General features: G+C 40.9%; 1 protein-coding gene across 1 annotated transcript in view; it reads left to right on the forward strand.

The window, feature by feature from the left end:
• ADGRV1 (adhesion G protein-coupled receptor V1) overlaps positions 1–22,572 on the forward strand; it is a 654,157-nt gene that overhangs the window by 335,679 nt on the left and 295,906 nt on the right. Inside the window, exons 76-79 of the mRNA XM_082259824.1 lie at positions 4,441–4,558; positions 13,223–13,394; positions 19,537–19,779; positions 21,125–21,532. Coding sequence (XP_082115950.1) covers positions 4,441–4,558; positions 13,223–13,394; positions 19,537–19,779; positions 21,125–21,532 — 941 coding nt within the window. The remainder of the gene's footprint in view (positions 1–4,440; positions 4,559–13,222; positions 13,395–19,536; positions 19,780–21,124; positions 21,533–22,572) is intronic.

A 22,572-nucleotide genomic window follows, 5' to 3' on the forward strand; every position in this document is an offset into this window, starting at 1 on the left:
GGGGGGTGTATAAGCACAAGTCTGATCATTGGAGGAGGTTTCTAAATAAAATGCAAAGAAGAAAATGGCCCACCTTGGGATAGATGTGCCATGCCTAGCATGGTCAGTTTGAAATACAAAAGCAGAGGGACTGGCAGGATCACCAGGGTTTTTCTCACTCAAAACACACAAAGGAAGCAATGCACAGAGAACAGAAAGGAATCAATGCAAAGAGAGCAGAAAGGAAGAAATGCAAAGAGAACAGGATACTTTTTAATAAAAGTACATGGTACATATCAAAAATATTGAATGTTGGGGTAACATATGTAGAGTCTTTTCAATTAACTTAACACACTTAAAAGGCTGGTTGCATCAATGTTTGTGCATTGTTTTTACAGTTTATTTAAACCGATTGCCATTAAGGGTGTAACTACAGCCATGAAAGACTGTTCAGCTCCTATGAGGCCTGGAAGCACAGGGGCCCAACACTTTCGGGTTACACATTGATTTAGGCAGGTAGAAATAGCAAATGGAAAGTAAAATTGGATGAACTTAAATTACATTTATTTGGAAATCCCTATTTCCTTTTCATAAGGGTAATTAATATTTTCTGTGACAAGTAAAATTACATTTACAGTGGAGAATAGAGAGCTGGGGATTCCCATTATGGTTTTTGCTATTGAACCTTGTCACATAGTTGTGCTCTTGATGGTCAGGTAAAAATGTGATCATTGAGGCTCTTTTCACATCTAGGCATTTTTGGGCATCTGCTCTAAGCCTCAACTCTAAAACCGCCCAAAAAGACAAATCCCATTAATTGTATTGGCCCCTGTTCTCAGCGTTCTGTCACCTTACGCAAAACGCCAGTCGCTCAAAAAAGTACATGAACTACTTATTTTTTGGCAAAATAGAGACTTTTTTTTTTTTTTTGGTCGCTTTTCAACCTAAAAATGCCTGCACAAAAACGCTGCAAAACACATGAAAAATGCTACAAAAACGCCTGGAATAAACAAACAAAAACTGCTTGTGAAACGGCTATAAAAATAGCAACGCCTATATGTGAACGGAGCCTAACTTTATTGTTTTATAAATAAATGAACCTTTGTGTAGTGGTGGAAACCTTTATTCTCATCCAAATCTTCTATGAAACATGTCCAGGTGTTCTTTGACAATCTGAATAGTAAATGTAAGCTCTTGTTTTCATGACTGCCCATCAGCATTCTTTAATTTCTTTTCTTGTGTATATGTGTGTTTTCATATAATTGTAGTTCCAGGATTTTTCCTTAATTCCTTTGTTGTCCTTTCAGTTTCCCTGAATAAAGTTTGCCTTTCAGAGGCCAAATTGATAAGATAGTTGACAATCATGTTTAAATGTGAGGCATCTGACAGATGGTCCTCTGTAGAGCACTCCATGGGAAATACATCTGACCCTGCTCATAGCACAGCATACATCCACAGCTTTAAGCAACCACACTGCTTGTTTCCTGACATAATCCCTTTAATTCATACAGAATAAAGAAACGGTGTTTATCTCCTTGAAGTAACATGTGTGGCCAAATCTAGAGAAAACGTATATTTCTTCCTAAATTTTTATATCCCTGTTTAAATTGTATCATGTTATTATATTTGTAAACAAAAAAAAATTACAAAAATTGTGATTTATGATTAAAACGAGGTAGCAGTAAAGGAGGTATCATTAATCCCCTTAAATGTAAACCTATATAAAATTACTCCACCACCCCTCTCAGTCTGCAATCAGATGACAGTGCCAGGAGAATGCTGTGAGATCTATCCATACCAATAGGCGCCGTTCAAGGATAGCGGATTTCCCTTTCAGCCACCTGGTTCAAAATACAGCAGCGTTTAAAACTCAGCACAACACAGCACAGCCCAGCACAGCGTTTTTTTCTCCCATCCTCTCTCTGGTTGGCAAACTCCTTAAATGCACTTTCCCTGGATTTTAATTTTATCAGACCCCTCCTGCTCTCTGTATCACTGGGTATTGTAGTTGGTTTCCCAGTGATGGCCATAAATCAGATCCTCCTCCAGACTACATCCCCCAGAGTGCCACAGCCTAAGGTCAGTCACCGCCATCTTGTGGAAGAAAAAGAGTTCTGCAGCCAGTAACAACCTTCTGTTACACTTCCATCTGGGAACATGTTTCTTTATTATAGCAATTACCAGCCATTTTCATGTATGGGCCCATGCATGTACTGTACTCGTAATTTCTCAGGGAATTTATAATCTGCAAATACACACCAAACGTTGATTGCCTAGATATGTAATGGCAGATATGTGGTTTTATCTTTGCAACAATAAAGATATTTCTAGATGGAAGATCCTTGCACTATTTCTTCAGTGTTAAACATTCATTAATCAGTGCTTTAAATTTGCATTAAACTTAAAATTAAAAACAAAAAAAGGATCTTGTAGCTTACCAGTCCTTAAATGTGGTGGCTGCATCATCCTTTTTTTAAGGATTTTTTTCCCTTTATTTAGATCTAGTGATTCAGTAAGTAACACAGTTCCTGTCCCAGTGTGTCTCCACTTCACTGGAAGAGCAATTGAGACACCTCTTGGCAGCAGCATTTACAATCAGGGCAGTGTTTCTCAACCTTTTTACCTTCGGGGAACCCCTGGCAAAAAGTCTGAGATCTTGGGGACCCCCTGAAATAATGTTCAGATCTACAGATCACGGAATAATGGTGTGATCATTGGTATTGGTGTGATCATTGGTGTGAACATGGGGCACACAGCAGAAAATGGGGAACATCATAGGCCACACAGCAGAAAATGTTGCACATAATGGGGCACACAGCAGAAAATGGGGCCAATAATTGGGCACACAGCAGAACATGGGGCACGTCAAGGGACACACAGCAGGACATGGGCCCACAGCAGAACATGGGGCACATTAAGCGGCACACAGCATGACACAGGGCACATCAAGGGGCACACAGCAAAATATGGGGCACACAGCAGAACATGGGGCACATCACGGGGCACACAGCAGAACATTGGGCACATCATGGAGTATACAGCAGGGCACAGGGAACATTACGGGGCTCTCAGCAAAGCATTGGGCACACCATGGGGCTCACAGCAGAACATGGGGCACACAGCAGAACATGGGGCACACAGCAGAACATGGGGCACATTATAAGAGCACACAGCAGAACACGGGGCACACAGCAGAAAATGGGGCACATCATGGGGCACTCAGCAGAACATGGGGCACACAGCAGAACATAGGGCACATAATAAGAGCACACAGCAGAACATGGGACACACAGCAGAAAATGAGGCACATCATGGGACACACAGCAGAAAATGGGACACATCATGGGGCACACAGTAAAAAATGGGACACATCATAGGGCAAACAGCAGATCATGGGGCACATAAAGGGGCACACAGCAGGACACAGGACACATTATGGGGCACACAGCAAAAAATGAGGCACACTGCAGAACATGGGGAGCATCAAGGGACACACAGCAGGGCACAAGGCACAAAGCAGGGCATGCTCACAGCAGGGCATGGGGCACATTAAGGGGCACATTAAGGGACACACAGCAGAGCAGGATATGGGGCTCACAGCAGAACATGGGGCACATTAAGGGGCACACATAGCGGGACACAGGGCATCAAAGCCACACGGCAGGGCATGGGGCAAATGGCAATGCTTGGGGCACACAGTAGGGCACATCACAGGCACACGGCAGGGCATGGGGGACACAGCAGGGCATGGGGCACATTGCAGGGCATGGGGCACATCACAGGCACATGGCAGGGCATGGGGGACACAGTAGGGCATGGGGCACATCACAGGCTCACGGTAGGGCATGGGATACACTGGTAAACTGTAGTGGCAATTTCTTTAAAATGCAGAGTAGCACGGGAAGTGGCTGTGATAAGTCTTCTGTCATAGCATTGTGCTCCCTGCTGGCCCCTTCTCCCAGGTGATGTCACAAGCTGTTGGGGTGGACAGGAGGAAAGGAGGGGTCGATGGGGAGCAGCGCGCTATGAGAGAGGACTTATTCCAGCCGCTTCCAGCACTGCTCTGCATATGTTAGCTGAGACCCAATCTACCCGTCAGCTGTCTGTGATTGACAGGTAGATCACCGCCGAAACCCCGGTTGTGAAACACTGATCTAGGGAGAGGGTAGTGTTAGATACACTAGCAGATTTAGATGGACTTGACTAACAAATTAAAACTAAACTCTGGTTAACAATTTTCAAGCATTTATAGCGTCAGCTTTTTATTTTGGAATAAAGGTTTTATTACCTTTTTAAGTTTAACTCACCCTAACCATTCAATTAAATGATTGTTCCTTATTCACCCAGTAGTCAGCCATATTTTTCTTAATGTTTCAGCTCTTAAAAACTGAATGAAGATTTTGGTATTTTGCTCAATATATTATTTTGTTATGTGACTGACATATGTGCTTTATTTTGAAGGTAATGATTTACAGAATGGCATATTGGGATTTGCTGTGGATTCTTTGGATGGTCTGGCACTTGATGAAGATTCTATCCAGAGGACTACTCAACTCAAAGTGTTACGACAAGCCAACAGGTTGGGGAAACATACATTGCTTAGTATAAATGAGACTAGATATTGCCCTTATTTCTCCCAGTTGGAAAATGGCATTTGGAAATCACAACCCAGTGTCTTTTTGAAGCCTTCTAGAAAGGCATTCATTACTGTCCAACAGCCCAAAAGAAAATTGGTATTGCTCCAATAAAACATTTTGTGTTTTTTTTTTTTTTCATTTACGATCTCTTTATTTATTGGCAATGCTAATTTGACTTTTACTGGTCAAATAAATAATACTTTATGATTTCACCTCTACAAAATTCTACAAAAGGTTGATTTTACTTTTCAGTTGGAGCCCCAGGTTTGTGAAGTATGTCTAAAATGTATGTGCATACAAACATCCAATTTACATACAACTCATACTTACAAACAGAGAGAGATTTACCCCAATCAAGGGAAATTCACACCTGGAAGAGTTATCATGGGAAAAAAGGTGTCCATTGAAGCTTTAGAATCAATCCTTGTTTCCATGACAACCCAAAATTTTCAAAATCCACTTGTCACAGGACAGAAAGTGAGGTGAAATCTTTTGAAAAGGGGCACAGGCAGCAAAACAAACAATAACCCTGGAGTTACACTTAAAAAATGTATCAGTTCCAACTTACATACAAATTCAACTTAAGGCTAAGTTCACATGTAGGCGTTTTGGGGCATTTTTGGGGGGCGTTTTTCTGCTCTAGGTTCAGCTCAAAAATGCCCAACAAGACAAATCCTATTCATTTTAATGACCCCTGTTCACATCTGAGCGTTTTGACGTTTTAAGCAAAACGCCCAACGCTCAAAAAAGTACATAAGCTTCTTTTTGGGCAGATTACAGGCGTTTTTATTTTTTTCCATTGGTCACTTGTCAACCTAAAAACACCTGCACAAAATCGCCTGTAAAACGCCCATAAAAATGCCTGAAAAAACGCCCATAAAAACACCTGTAAATAGCAACGCCAAGATGTGAACGTAGCCTAAGAGCATACCTACAGAACCTATCTTGTTTGTAACATGGAGACTGCCTGCATTGAATATTGAGTACTGAGCAGTAAATAATACGGTTTGCACACTATTGAAAAACAAGGGTCGATTGTGTCTACATTCCCAGTATTTTTACTTCATTTTAAAATCATAGATGAACAACCTTAGTGCACATCTGAGCCCATGTTTTCTCTCAAAGGAGCAATTGACCATTTTGTATTCTGAATATTGCATGCATTTTTCTGTTGCTCTACATACTGTACTTGAGGGGTCCACTCACTCCACAGATTTTTATTTTACTGCAGGAGAAACAGGAGAACTTCAAATAGAGTTTGTTATCTATACAGTGCTACAGTGTAGGAAAATTGTTCAATACCGCTCATCACAGGCTCCCATAGGCAGGGCATGATATCGCGTGGTAACACACATTTTGCTGCATAGTGAGAGGTAACCTTTGTTTTTTCTTTTAAGTTAAGCTTACCTGGCTTACAAATAGCCTTAGGTAACAACAGTTTCACTTGCTGTATCTGGCTGCTTTGATTGCTGTGCTAAAAACCGATGTCTACATTTAATAGTTTCAATTTTGCCTAGAGCATTGATGCTGACTAAAATATGGATGCTGCTTAATTATTTGTGCAGTGGCAGTACTAACACTGTATATATGCTGTTTAAAAACATAGTATGGCTACAAATAATGCCCAGTAATGTCCAGTGTCATGATGTTAATAACTAGGGATGAGCTTTGGGTTGAACATGAGATTGACCCAAATCCAGTCTGTCTACATTTTGGTTGAACAAACTGGCCAAATTTGGCGGGGGGGGGGGGGGGGGGATTGTTTTTTTTTTTTGATAATAAATGACTTTTTATGTTAAAAAATTGAATAATCAAATAACTATTAGCAGCGCAATTCCTTAATCTATGCATGATAGCCGTGTATTACTTAACATGTAAAAAAACTCAAGTGTGATCATACATATGCCCTGTGAATGTAGGACAGGTAATGATGATAATACAAGTGCATATAGTACCTATTAATGTGCAAAATATACCATAATATAAAGTGCAGCAGCTTATAGTGCAAAAAATGTCCAAATATATATAAAGTGCAACAGCTTATAGTGCAAATAATGTCCGAATGCTTATAAAGTGCATCAGCATAAGTAACGATTGCCAACAGCTTAAAGTCTCTTCAAGGTGCAGCAGTGCATAAATCCTTTTCACAGGTGCAAAAGTGTAAGGTGCTGTATGCCAAAAATGAATAGTGATGGTGACACCCTTTGTGTACTAGGAATTTGGGAAGAATGCATACTCACCAGACGTTGTTGATCTCTAATGCCGTATGGCAAGAAAGATCAAATAAAGCTTAAAGGGATCATCCAGAATACTTTTGCAAATAGTTTTGTATCTATATTTAATAATGAAATGGGTCTGTAGCTTGAACATGTTGTAGCGTCTTTTCTTTCCTTTAAGATTATTGTAATTGAGGCAAGGAGGGCTTCTTTACTCATTTCATATATTTGACCTAGGCCATTAAAATAATCTTTTAATTTGGGTATCAATAGTTCTTTATACTTTTTGTAATAGTTCACTATAAACCCGTCTGGTACGGGACTTTTTCCTGAATTTGTAGTGTTGAGGGCTATTCTTATTTCTTCCTCTTTGATTGGGGCCTCCAACTGATCTAGGTCATTTTGTTGTATTTTGGGAAGTCTCGTCTCTCTTAGATATTGTTGGATTTTGCTTATTTTATTTAAGCCCTTCTCATCTGCTGGCTCTTTAATATTATAGAGTTTCCCGTAGTATTCCTGAAACACCTTTGCTATATCAGCAGTTGAATAAACTATTTCCCCCTTGCCATCTCTTATCTTCTCTATGTAGTTCATTGTTATCTTTCTTTTTAACACCCTTGCCAGTTTCTTCCCGATCTTATTATTCAAGACATGGTCAGACCATGCACCAGTTAAGATGAAACTGAGAATAGCAGGGGGGCAGAGTAAAACTAACACCTGGAGACTAAATGAGGAATTATTGAGAGATAAAAAATGGGGAGAAGAAATCAGAAAAGAAATTGAACTATACTTCCAGATAAATGAAAAGGAAGAAACCCCTAAAAATATACTCTGGGAGGCTCAAAAGGCATACATGAGGAGTATTCTAATTTCTAAAGGGGCCAGGAGGAAAAAAGAGAGAGTGGAAAAAAAAGAAAGGTTGACAAAAGACATCCATGATCTAGAACAACGACATAAAATTACACAGAATACAGAGATTCAACATCAATTAGAAATAAAAAGAGAGGAACTAAAATAATTTTTGGTACAAAAAATAAGACAGGGTAACAACAAAATTATTAAGGAGAACTATCAATGGTATCTGCATATCTTAATAGGTACTATATGCACTTGTATTATCATCATTAACTGTCCTACATTCACAGGGCATATGTATAATCACATTTGAGTTTTTTTGCAAGTTGAGTAATACACGGTTATCATGCATAGATTGAGGCATTGCGTTGCTAATAGTTATTTGACTTTTCCATTTTTCCCATTGATCCCCCCCCCAAGGGGTTGCAGGCAGCAGCAGCAGTCTCATTCATTTAACATTTTGTAACAAATTATTTATAGAGTGTTTATCTATATGACTTTTCATGTTGTTGGTGTTTTTTTTTTTTTAACTACAGTAAAACCTTGGATTACAAGCATAATTTGTTCTGCTTGTAATCCAAAGCACTCATATATCAAAGCGAATTTCCCCATAAGAAATATAGAATGATATTCATTTCACAACCATTTGAATGATGGTTCATTCCACAACCATTTATTCATATAAAAATGATTACAGAAATACAAAATACAGGGAGTGGAAGGAACACTCTCATGGTGCAGTATTTCAAATTATTTATTTAAAAAGAAAGGGATCAGCATGTATTGTATAGGAATCGTCGGTTTGCGATCCACCTGCGTTCTCAGCTGACTGGAAATGATGTATCTCAAACACCACCCACTGTTTTGTCAGTCTTTGTCTGATGTCCTCAGGCATTTATTTTTTAAATAAATGATTTGAAATACTGCACCATTAAAGTCTTCCTCCCTCTCTATATGGCAACATTGGAGCTTTGAATACGCTATTTTTATACATATTGAATGGATGGCATAGCAGTTTGAATTTATTCCTGTGACCTCATGTATGACATCTTGGATGTTCCCATATGCGCAATTTGACTCCTTGTAATAGGGGTCAATCAAGTCTGGTGAGTGTATAGTGCATCTACATGCTGGTGGAGAGGAACCTTTCCTATACTCACTGAGAAAATTATTCCCGTGTGGGATTATATATGGACTTCACAATTTTTATGTATTTTCTTTATTTTAAATGAAGATGTATTTATTTATTTGTCTATTCACTATTGTTTATTCAGTATGGTGATATGTATTTTATGATATAAGAGTGTGGTTCCTTTGTTTCTTTTTACGATATAAGTGTTTTTTTACACTTTATAACACACAGCTCTTTATTGTAGTTTATTTGATTTTTGGTTATTGATTTGCGTGGGTTTAGAACCTATTGGTTTCCTATATTTTCGTTTACAACCTAAAAGTTGCCACGACTTTGCCAGACAACTGCGAGGAAACTTCAAAGCAACCTCAGGGAATGCCTGAGTAATCTTCTTGTATGTTGAAACCAATTCACATCATATAAGGATCCAATTTGGAGACAACTTCCATTAAGGTCTATGGGCACAAGTGGGATAGAAGTCGCCTTGAAGTAGTACAGGGACCTTTTCTAAAGTCGGAGCAACTTTAATAGTGCTAATTAGGACAGCTTTCATTGACTAAAATGGAATTTCACATGTCACGTGACTTAGAGTCTCACAAGTCGGATCCCAAGCCGTGCAAATGTGAACCAAGCCTTATACTCAGGTGTGGCGTAATGCTACTCGTATTGCAAGACCTTGCTTGTTTATTAAGTAAAAATTTATAAAAACAATCTTGCTCGTCTTGTAAAACACTCACAGACTAAGTTGCCCACAATCCAAGGTTTTGTTGTATTTCCATTTTTTTGTGACTGAGTAACAAGGGGTAATTTATACCCTGTACACATTCAAGTAGGGGGGGGGGAAATATCTGGGGAACCCCTTATTCCAGGTTTACATAAGCCCCTCCAGGCCCTCTTGTCTTTTATGGGAGGCCCTGTCCCCTCTATGACTTTTATTAACTTTTATAAGGACGCTGAGTCTTCTTTTTTTTCTTAATGGGACAGTACAGACAGACAGCATTTTCTGCTAGAGAGAAAAAACACAAGGGCCATGGTCATCCCTACATCCTGTAGGGAAGATTGAGCTTCTGGAGAGGTGTATCAAAATCTTGGAAGCCCCTAGATCCAGTGATATAGATCCATGTCAATCACAATGAGCTATGTTGACCCACTGACACAACAACCAGCTGCATCCAGCAATCTTCACCTGCCGCTATTCCTATCAGAATTTAGCAGTGGGCACTGCTACAGCCACTTGATGACAAATCTCCCATCCCAGTTTGTAAACATAAAATGCCTCTTTTATAGGAGTAAATTGTACAGCATTCACAACTAGGGATGATCGAACTTTTCAAAAGTTCGGTTCGACCAGAACACGCGAACTTCCCGAAAGTTCGGCCCGGATTTCAGAACCCCATTGAAATCAATGGGACCCGAACTTCGGTAATCAAAAAACACAATTTTAAAGCCCTAAAACCCAATAAATGCCCCTAAAAAGGGCCTAGGGTTCTGGGTCATGCCCCATGGACTATTAATCACACAAAAAAGTTCTTAAAAATTGTCATTTTTGATAAAAAAGCCAATTATTGAAAAAAAAAAAAAAGAGAGAGATTTTTTGATTTTGACTTTGGATTTAGTATCTGGGGGGTCTAAAACGTGTACATGTGAAGTTTCAGCTCTGTAGCATGTCCAGAACCATGAAGAAAACATTTGTTTGTATTAGAATTAATATAGAACAGGTTAGTAGCTTCGCTACTTTTACACCCGGCTTTTTGTTGCAGGCGTTTTATTGGGCTTTTTTGAGGACATGTTTGGAGTCAGGCATGACATCAGAACTTCTGTGTAGGGGTATATACACACACACACATGTATGTATATATACACATACACATATATAGGTGTTATAGGAGCGGAGACATATGCCTGTTAATTATTTCATTAGCGCAAGCATAGATTTCTTCTACTTTCACAGCTATATATGTGTATGTGTATATATACATACATGTGTGTGTGTGTATATACCCCTACACAGAAGTTCAGATGTCATGCCTGACTCCAAACATGTCCTCAAAAAAGCCCTATAAACGCCTGCAACAAAAAGCAGGGTGACAGGGGAGAAGCCACCATCCTGTCCTGTAAGTGTTCTAAGAGAAACAAACTTTTCTCTATAGCGGTCACGCTGACATGGAAGGGTTTTGTCACCCTGCCATAGCAGTCAGAGTCAGTTAACCCTACACTACACTACGGTCCCCTACACTTAACACTTTCCCTACAGAAACTAGATTATTAAATCTAACTATAGTGGAAAATAGTACCCTAACTACACTAGATATCCCTTTCCTCACACTAAAAATTGCTAAATGACACTTTGAGAGCAGAAGTAACAGAACTGCTTCCACTCTCTTCCACAGCCCTGTATTAAAATGCTGGAGATTTGGCGGGGCTATCTTATATACTGGGGGGCGTATTCACTCATGATTGGCCTCTGGACCCCCTAGTCACTCCAATCACATTCCTAGCATTCTCCTGCCCCCTCAATTGGCTTTTACTGATGGTTCTGGTCCAATCACTGGCTTTTAAAGCCCAGTTCCTGTCCCATTGCATTTTGGTCAGTTCTGGTTGCCGAATTCTGAACTTTTTCAGCAAAAAGTTTGGAATTCGGCCGAACTTCGAACAGTCAATGTTCGGGTCGAACCGATGGTCGACCCGAACCGTTCGATCATCCCTATTCACAACTTTGCATGCAGCTTTAAGGCATTCTTCAAGAATCTTATTTAAAGGATTAGTGTATTTTCAGTGTTGCCCTTTAAGCCACATTAATGAACTCTCTCTTCGGTAAATGGTAGTGCCCAGCTACCCATGTTTATTTTTTGTTTTGATTTTTTTACTAACTTATGAATTGGCCTTAAAAAAGGCTATAAAAAAAAAAAAAGAGGAAAAAAGAAACAAGATTTGGCTGTCATGGGCTTCAGTGGGGTTTGGCACTATGTTTGGGTTAGCAGCTTTTTCCTGATTATGCTAAACGTCTTGCAAAGCAAACTTTTGCTCATCCCAGGTAAAAACGTTAATGTTCATTGATGAAACTCAGGTTTCACATTACTATTTCTCTACATTTGAAAATATTTTATTGTTCTGGGGATATGATTTAAATTTAGGAGGATCACAAGAACCTCCTTCTGTGTCCCCCTGGCCGTCACACTAGTTAGGTATCACTGATACAGATTTTGCATAATATATAATGTTAAAGCTTGCCTTTCTTACATTTCTGCCTGTGACAAGTGCATTTCTCATTTTCTCAATGTTATTTAACCACTTGCTGACCGCCCCACCCAGATTCACTGCGGCAGGGCGGCTCGGCTGGGCATAATCTATGTGATTATGTGCACGCGGACACAGCGGATGTCAGGCAGCAGGAGGAGAAGTGGCGATCACTGCCGGCCTCTCGCGATCATCACAGAAACTGACAGAAGACCCACCTGCTTTGTTTACACACAGGCAGAGAGAGATCATCTAAGCTAAGCTCAGCTAAGCTGAAACCCCAATCTCTCTGTGCCTGTCACAGAGCCCCCCCCCCCACAGTCAGTAAGCATTATTAGGCATACATAAACCCCTTTGATCACCCCCAGTGTTAACCCTTCCCTGCCATTGTCATTTATACAGTAACAGTCCATATTATTTAGCACTGATTACTGTAGTAATGTCGCTGGTCCCCAAAAAGTGTCAAAAATGTCAGTTAGGGGTCCGATCTGTCCGCTGCAATGGCGCAGTCCCACTAAAAATATCTGATCGCCGCCATATATATATTAAAAACAAAAACATATATAAAAAGTCCAAAAATCTATCCCGTAGTTTGTAAACGCAATTACTTTTGTGCAAACCAATTAAAATCCGCTTTTTGGAAATTTCTTTACCAAAAAAATGTAGCAGAATTTAAAATTGGGCTAAACTGATAAAAAATTAGATTTTTTTTATTTTTTTATTGTGAATGTTTTATAGCAGAAAGTAAAAAATACTGTGTTTTTTTTTCAAAATTGGCGCTCTTTTTTTGTTTATAGCGCAAAATCTAAAAATCACAAAGGTGATCAAATACCACCAAAAGAAAGCTCTATTTGTGGGGAAAAATTACATCAATTGTATTTGGGTACAGCATCCCACGACCGTGCAATTTTTTGTTAAAGTAATGCAGTGCCGTATCGCAAAAAATGGCTTGGTCATTAAGGGGGTAAAACCTTCCGGAGCTGAAGTGGTTAATCACCTTTTCTGTGCTTTGACATATTTGCCCGGTGTTTCGCTTTAAATCCATCAGGAGACAATATTTTTCATTTTTCTTCCTTGATGTTATAAAATAGATGCTGAAAATAATTTACAGTAACAACAGCAACACTGTTTAGCTTTAACTTCTTATTTATTTTTTTGCGCTTCAGGGCATTTGAAGATGTGAAGATCTACTGGCGTGCAACCTTTAATAAAACTTCAGTTGAACTTTACAGGGGTGAAGTAAGCTTGGTTAATGAACTGCAGGCGGTATCTGGATATACCATCTGTACTGCTGGCCAAACAGTGTGCCTAATTACTGTGGAAATAAAAGACGACAAGGTCAGTGCTGAGAAACTGGTGAAGGCTAATTTTATGGGAACAAGTGTTCAGCACAACGGGCCTGTATTCCTGGAAACTTTCCTAATTCTCATAGTGTTAAAAGCTATTATTGCCATTCCAAATTAGTTAAAGCAAATTGTCACTTTTTTAATAGGTTGACTGATATCACTGAATATTAGTATTATAATTTTTCCAAACTGTTCTGTCTGCAGTCTGTGATTTCTAAACCCATCTGCACTATACAACCAGGTCTTTCATTTTCTCATACTATTGAGAGATTTGACCCCCCCCCCCTTCCTCCACGTACATGGACACTTTTCCCAAGTATCTAGTAATATACTTTAAAGTGTTACTGCACCGTTTATGCTTAATTTGTTGTCTTATTTACTGTCCCTGATATTGGCTGTGTTGCTTCATCTGCGCTGCACAGCAGCCGATCAAAATCATCCGGACTGGGTCCCTTCATGCGTACTTTCATTTATTCTCATAACAAGACATAAAACGGATGGTATTGGCGCTCAAGGTATATATATATATATACACAATGGAACAGGTTAAAAGCATGTGCAAAAGTACAACATAAAACGTCCATGAGCAAGGTCCATAAAAGGTTCCAGGTGGGCTAGAGGTGGGTCAGCAGCAAAGGGCAAAGCTCTTCAAAAGAGTGAAGTCAACTCTAAGTATAAGGATAAAAAAGAAACAGGAAGAGCGCCTCTAAGTGCAGTAGTTTAATAGGTACAATTGTGCACAATAGTAAACTCACATAGAAGTTGAGGTAAAAGCTCATCTGATGGGTCCGATGGGGATCATGGTGCGGCGTAGCCAAAACCGAGAGTGCAGGGCCAAGATGTCAGCGGGAGACGAGGAGGGAGCCGGTGTTCCGTGAAAAAACCCTACCCGTGAAAATTCCCTACCCTCGTCACTTCCGGTGCACATACGTCATGGAACAGCTGAGCAGCTTACCACTGCGCATGCTCATAGCTGCGGAGGGTAGGGAATTTTCACGGGGTACTGTTTTGTAACGTTTGACCGCATCAACTGTTGTCGCGGGTACATTAAATCATCTCCGCTCCTACCCCTGTGACTTCCCTGATCTCGGCTTCTAAATGTAAAAGCAGCGGCGGGTCTATGAAAATATAACTCACGAAGCCGAGATCAGGGAAGTCCCAGGGGTAGAAACAGAGATGATTTAATGTTGCAGCGGAGATGATTTAATGTACCTGCGGCAACAGCTGATGCGGTGTAACGTTACAAAACACTGCCCCGTCAAAATTCCCTACCCTCTGCAGCTATGAGCATGCGCAGTGGTAAACTGCTCAGCTGTTCCATGACGTATGTGCACAGGAAGTGACGAGGGTAGGGAATTTTCATGAGGTAGGGTTTTTTTTAACGTTACACCGGCACTCAGGGTCTTCCGGTTAGGCTGGCATCAGGAAGAGGCTTGAACCGCAATGTAAGGGCACTTGACATCACCAAAGGGTGGAAGGGAACACAACGCGTTTTGGAACATGCGCGACGGCCGCACAGGCCATCCACGCTCCTTTTTTATCGTTTATTCCCATAGAGAGCTCTGGAGTATAAGCTTGTACTTTAGGCAAACTATCAGACTAAATGAGAGTGCAGAGTTGACAAGTGGCGATATAATGCTGAAGAGGTCACTCAGCCCTTCTGACTTTTAGGTCTTCACTGGCAGTATGATTGTTCCAGGTCAGTGACTCGCTGACTGAGAAACCAGAATTGCAGCTATAGTGTTTGTAACTTTAAATTACCCCAAATATTCTTTTTCTCCATGTGTGTGTTCACATATGCGTATTTTATAAATCATAGTCTCTATCATTTTCATGTACGTCTTACATCTGAAGATCCTACATTTCTTCCTTGTTCTAAACTAACTACACAAGGCACAAAAGCCGCTCTGTGTTAGCATGGTCAGTTTTCATCCCTAAGTGGTGGTTCACATTGGTGCGATACGGGAACCCTGCGAATCCACTGCGGGTTCCCGCATCACACTCAACTCACATGCAGTTCACACTGCCATATACGAACTGCTGGGAGTGTCAGTACACAGTAAACGACACCCCCAGATTAATTGACATATCGCAGTGCGAACTGTCAGTTCGGAAAGGAATCGGATTGCATAGGAGTGAACGGCCATGTGATCTGATTCTGGGGCGGACCAAAAAAAGGTCCTGTGCGACTTTGGTCTGAATGCGGTGCAAATTCAGCCATACAATCTGTATGGCTGAATTTGCATTGCACAGACATCGCATGTGACTTGCAGAGCAGTGCGGTGCGAATCACATGCGATGTCTGATATCGCTATAGTGTGAACCGGCACTTAAAGTGTTACTAAACCCAGGAGCCTGCATTCACTATATCTGGTCTCTCACAGTACACAGAATATGAAAAATGCAATCGTTTTACTAAATATAAACTGCTGAATACCTTTTCTCATCAACAGTTAGAGCAGTCTTGTAACTTCTATCAGCGTCTGGTTAAAGCTTGTAGCAGGAATTTTCATTCTTTAATGATTGTCCTATGAGGCTGCAGAACCCCTGAGCCTCTTTCTGGACAGTGCTGATTGGCCCTGTGCTGATCACATGCACCCTCCCAAGAAAAAAAGAAAAACTCTCTAGCAATACACACCACACTGAGCATGTGCAGCTTGTCCCCAAGGCTCTTTTCTTTTAGGAGATGGATTAGGGACTGTGGAAGAAGGGGAGGATCAGAGAAGACAGGATCAAACAGCCTTTTTATACAATGCACAGGTCTAACCCCTTAGGTTCCACAGTGAGTATATCAAACATGCTTTCCTGCATATACTGTACGTACAGACTGATTTTACTGTTGTGGGTTTAGTAAGACTTTAACTGGCCGTTCAGAGTTACAGGATGCTGTGCAGATATACATAATGTCTGTATTAGGCAGTCTGGTCAGTCACAACACCCCTAACAAATGATAGCCTGCCTCTGACACACACCCCATCCCAGCCACAGCGTGCCTCTTAAAGATGCCCCCCACTCAAGCACAGCCTGTACCTTACTTCAGGCTAAACAGACTATGGAATACAGGCACAGTGTGTGCCTGCACAGTGTCCTGTAACCCTGCTGCCCCCCCCCCCCCCCACTATCAGGAAGAAGCGATGCATGGTCACATGACAGAACTTTTTAACTTTCTAAAAAGGTAAGAAAGATCATTTCTGAAACTAAGGAAAAGCAGTTATTGGTACCTGCATAGTTTTAACTATATAATTGTATGTTCACAACTACTTTAAACTAACTATGTTCATAGGGCTTGTGTTGTACCTCTGCACTGTTAGGGATAATCAGGCTCCTTTAGGTGACTGAAGATACCTTTTAATGGATGAAGCCCTGTGATGTGAAAATTTCCATTTTGGAAGGCAAAGTCTAGCCTGCCTACTTATGGCACTTTTCCACTGTGAGTACCGGCTTGGCTCCACTTGGGACTGCTTGGCCCAGCTCGGCTCGGTTTGCTTTTCCACTGCGTGGTATGAGTCGGCACGTTTCAGCACTGTATAGGTTCTACTCGGTTCTCGGTTCTACTCGGCTCGGTTTGCTTTTCCACTAAAGTAGTGAGTGGGTGGGATTACAACTATTCTCTGACCAATCAGTGGCTAGTAGTGACAAACAATCAAGGCTGCATGCGAAGGATTGTGGGATATGGTATAGGTACGGCCCGCTTGGAACCCCAGCCGAGGTGGTACTGTTTAAGCAGGCCGTACCGAGCCGTACCATGTAGTGGAAAAGCGTTGATGTACCAAACCGTACCGAAACGTTCAAACACGTACCATGCGGTACCATGCAGTGGAAAAACGTCAAAGCGAGCCATACCGAGCCGTACCATGTAGTGGAAAAGCGTCGATGTACCAAACCGTACCGAAACGTTCAAACACGTACCATGCGGTACCATGCAGTGGAAAAACGTCAAAGCGAGCCATACCGAGCCGTACCATGCAGTGGGATAGCGCCATTAGAGAAGTATACAGCACGATATGAAAAATTTACCTTTGAGCAAGAGCTTTATGTTTAAGACCATTACACTTGTTTTAAATTATTAGAGACCAATAGGGTCTCTTCTTTTATAAAAAAAAAGCCCTACCTGTTAGGTTTTTTTTTCAGGTTTAATTCCTCCTTAGCTACAGGTGCTGTGGAGAAATTCCTTTTAAAGAAGTAAAATCACATTCATTATAAGTATTATTAGAGAGCATTAATCACTGACTCAAAACGCTATGCTATTAATACAGAATTATTATTTTTTTACTTTGCAGATGTGTGCATATTCCAGGAAGGGAGCTGACTGTTACATAGTGTAGACTTTTACTATGCAGCCTTGCTTTGATTGTATTCTATCAAACCTGCTTCTGGAACAATAATCAAGCAACCACAGCACAGCAAAGTCTGCACCATGCAGTGGCCAGCAGGGATGAATATGCTGGTCCAAGGAGTTAACAACAGGGATGTGCTCTCTCACTCAGGCTCATCACTCCTGATCACTTACAGTACATTCTCTGATCTTATTGCATCAGAATAGGTGGCTACAAAGAAAAATATAATCTCCAAGCCACCTGTTAAATGCATTTGCATTACAGATTAGTAGATTGGCAGGCTGACAAGTCACTGATTGGAAGGGGGGGGGGGGGGTCAAAGTGAGATGAGAAAACAAAATTGAATGCATGCCACCGCTGAAGTAAAATTTATGTTGTTAAATTTAGGGAGAAATTACTCCACAGTGCCTGCAGCTACAAAAGCCAGTAAAGGCTTGTTACAATGTGGAAAATAATTATTTGATTCCCTGCAGATTTTCCAAGTTTGCCTATTTACAAAGAAATGAAGGACCTATACATTTTTATCACAGGTGTATTTTAAATGAGAAAGACAGAATATCACCAAAAAATCCAGCAAAAAACATGTGTTATAAATTGAGTTGCAGTTCAGTGAATAAAATAGGTATTTTTTTCTGGATTTTTGGTTCATATTCTGTCTCTATCATTTAAAATACACCAATGATAAAAATTGTAGACCCTTCATTTCTTTGTAAGTGGGCAAACTTACAAAATCTGCAAGGAATCAAATAATTATTTTCCCCACTGTATACAGCTCATTAAATGACCGTTCACACTAAGCCGACCTGGTCGCCTCACAGGTCGCCGTAGGTCGCCTCCCATAGGGAAGCTGCGGACCCGTTCTAATAGGAGCGACACAAGTCGCTCCGACTTAGAAAAAGGGTCCGGAGCTTCTTTGGGGCGACCAGGAGGCGACCGCCATAGACTTCAATGTTATGAAGTCCGTGGCGGCGGCTCCGAGGTCGCGGTGCGCTGCTCGCACCGTGACCTCGGAGGTCGCGGTGCGAAGTAGCGTCGCTTGTATGTGAACGGGGCCTTAGTATACAGCTCATTACACGTGTTAAGAATATGTAAATATTTGTAAACATTTGAATTTCTATAGCTTGGGATAAGAAATGTCAATACTGTACTAAGTAAGGACAAGTACCCTGAAGGTAATCATCTTCACCACAGATGATACTGTATGTAGCAGTCTTTGGGATACAACTGGAGGTTTGGGAAAAGCCCATAACGTGCCTCCTGGTGCTTCTGTCACCAATATGAGGATGTTCTGTGTGAGAGAATATTCTGCGCATTTTAGTGAAATTTTCTGAAGGGACATGCTGATTTCAACTGCAGAGCAGAAGTATATGCTAGCAGATTCTGGTTTTGCAGACTGCAGTTCCAATGTTGGACTGGTGAGGGGGTTTAGCAACAAATGTGTGATCTTATCTAGGAAGACATTGTTGAATGATCACATTGTAATGTTATGTTATTGTTGTACCATGTTCCTTCAATAAACTTTTTGAAAAAAAAAAAAAGGAAGACATGAGAAAGAGAGACATCAGAACCTAGTGTAAGCAGTGTGGAAAATCCAGGCTACCCTATGAACAGCATCATACTGGGACACAGCAAAAGTCCTGAGGATAGTACATAACTGACCAAAGTTTCAGAAACTCTGGCCTAGTGAACTGACACAATTTACTCAGTAAACAGAATGTTAAATTTGCCTTCAAATTAATATATGTTAGTTAATCTGGATATAAAACTATAACTGAATACTTGTTTGTGCTACTACAGGTTCCAGAATTTGAGACTTATTTTTTTGTTGAACTATACGATGTTAGTTCTGGTGCATTAATAAACAGCAGTATTCGATTTGCCAAAGTAATCATCCTGGAAAGTGACTCTCCTCGTGGTCTGGTATCGTTTGCACTGGGGTCTCGAGTGGCTATTGCACATAAGAAGACAACTTTAATTAGCCTTCAGATTTCCCGAAATCCCAACACATCCCAGACCATTTCTTTGCAGTATGTTATAATGGTAAGTTGGAACAGTGTGCAGTATGTATATATAATGTATATAGTGTATATATGTAATATATATATATATATATATACCCATCAGCCATAACTTTATGATCACCCACCTAATATTGAGTAGATCTCCCTTGTGCCACTAAAACAGCCCTAACTAGGCTTCTGAAGGTATGCTTTGGTATCTGGCACCAAGCCATCAGTAGCAAATCCTTTAAGGCCCCTTTCACACACGCTGTCCGTTTGTCCGTTTTTCATCCATCCGTTGACGGATGAAAAACGGACATCAATGCATCTCTATGTAAAAACGGATGACAACGGATGAAAGACGGATAACAACTGACGAAAAACGGATAACAACTGACGAAAAACGGATGACAACTGACGTTGTGTGAAAGGGGCCTTAGTCCTATAAGTTTCAAAGTTAGGCCTTCATGGATGACTTTTTTTATTTCAGTGTATCTCATAAATGTTCAATTAGATTGAGATCTGGGAAATTTGCAGGCCAAGTCAACACATAAAACTTGTTGTGTTCCTCAAACCCTTATTGAAACATTTTTGCAGTGTGGCAAGATGCATTATCCTGCTGAAAGAGGCCACTGCCATCAAGTAATATTGTTTCCATGAAGAGGTGTATTTTATCAGCAGCTATGTATAGGTAGGTGGTACTTGTCAAAGTAACATCCACATGGATGGCTGACCCAAGGTTTTTCATCAGAACATTGCCCAAAGCATCACACTGCCTTGACCGCCTTGCCTTCTTCCCATACTGCATCCTGGTTGGTTCCATCTCTTCCCCAGATAAGCGACATACACGCACCCGACTATCCACATGATGTAAAAGAAAACGTCATTCATCAGACCAGGACACTTTCTTCCATTGCTCTGTGGTCAAGTTCTCATGCACACATGCCCATTGTAAGTACTTTTACCTATGGGCACAGGTCAGCATGGGTACCCAGACCAGTCTGAGGTTTTGCAGCCCTATAAACAACAAACTGTAATGCCCATTTTTTTCTGCTTTTACCACATTATCTTCAGGGACAACATGCTTAGTTGCTGCCTAATATATCACACTGACTTTCAGATGTCATTGTAACAATACTATCATAGTTATTCACCTAACCTGTCAGTGGTCATAAGGTTATGGTTGATCACTGTATATCCTTATGGCTCTGTAGATAATAATTTTTAATTTGATCATATGTTGTCTTTTAAATATCAAATCCTTCATTGTGTTGATTGAAGCATATATTTTGTACTGCATTTTAAAGTAGTAGGGTTTAGATATTGACCATTTGAAGGAGGAACCATCTTAGTATATTATGTATGATAATTTTTTTTTTATTAAGGAACTAAAACGGACTGAAGTGATTGGCCATACAGTAATTTATCCAGCTGTTGCAGGCCAGGATTTTATCAGCTCTGAAGGTAGTCTCACTTTTGAGTCTGGGCAAAGGACTCTTATACTGGATATTACCCTTACTCCAGAGACTGCGTCTCTCAACCCGTACCCAAAGCGTTTCCAAGTCTTACTTGTGAACCCCTCAGGAGGTGCCAAAATAGATCCACTTTATGGAACTGCCAACATTACCATCGTGTCAGACCCCTCATCCCTGTCTACCTGGGGATTACTTGATCAGCTTATTCAACCCTATGATGAGAGCACACTTGACAGAGTTCTGCAGACTCTTAACAATAAAGCTGGTTCTGAATTCTCACAAGAGCAACTTGGTGCAACGATGGCTATCATGGAAAAGGTATAATCACAATTTCAAATTTCTTTGTTACAATTAAAATTAATGGATTTTGCTTTTCTTTGTTAAGTTGATGTATAATTAAATAATACAATAATACTATTAATAATACTATTAGTGTTAACATTAATACAATATTAAAACTAAACTAGACAGTGGTGGAACTACCAGGGCTGCAGCAGTCCCACTTGTGACTGGGCCCTGGAGTTCCGTCACTGTGAGGGGGCATGTGGTTCTGTCACTGCGAGAAGAGGGGGCAGTCACTGTGAGAGGAGGGAACCCACCCCCCTTCTGCCCATTCTGTCACTGCGAGGGGAGGGGTGGTCCCTGCGAGAGGAGAGGGCCTGCCCCTGCCCGCCCATTCTTTTACTGCGAGGGGAGGGGGCCGCCTCTGCCCGCCCATTCTGTTAGTGGCTCAGAGCCTGTACTGACAGTCCCTCCTACCTCGCAAGGATAGGAGACAGTCGATCTTCTCCTCCCGCCCCTCTCCTGTGTGCACTATGGAAAGTGCGAATGACCACATTCAGCTGCTGAGCTTCACCCTTCCTGCTGTGCACACAGGAGAGGGGAGGGAGGAGAAGGAGCAGATCGGCTGTCTCCTATACGTGCAAGGTAGGAGGGACTGTCAGTGCAGGCTCTGTGTTTGAGCTGTATGAGAGAGACACTCTCATTCCCCCTAAAGTGATCACAGATGTCATGTGATCAAGCTATATAGGATCGCATGTCTCTGTGATGACTTCACAAGTCCAACCCCCATACAGTTAGAATCATGCCCCTATGGTCGCATTTAACCCCTTGAGCACCAATATTGTTAACCCCTTCCCTGCCTGTGTCATTATTACAGTAACAGTGCATATTTTTAGCACTGATTACTGTAGTAATGTCACTGTTACCCCCAAAAGTGTCAAAAATGTCAGTTAGGGGTCCGATCTGTCCACCGAAATGTCACAGTCCCGCAAAAAATCCCGCCATTACTAGTAAAAAAAAATAAAATAAAACAATAAAAATGACATAAACCTTTCCCGTAATTAGTAAATGCATAA

The sequence above is a fragment of the Pelophylax lessonae genome (assembly GCF_965119305.1).
Source record: "Pelophylax lessonae genome assembly, chromosome: 1".
In the NCBI taxonomy this organism is placed as follows: Eukaryota; Metazoa; Chordata; class Amphibia; order Anura; family Ranidae; genus Pelophylax; species Pelophylax lessonae.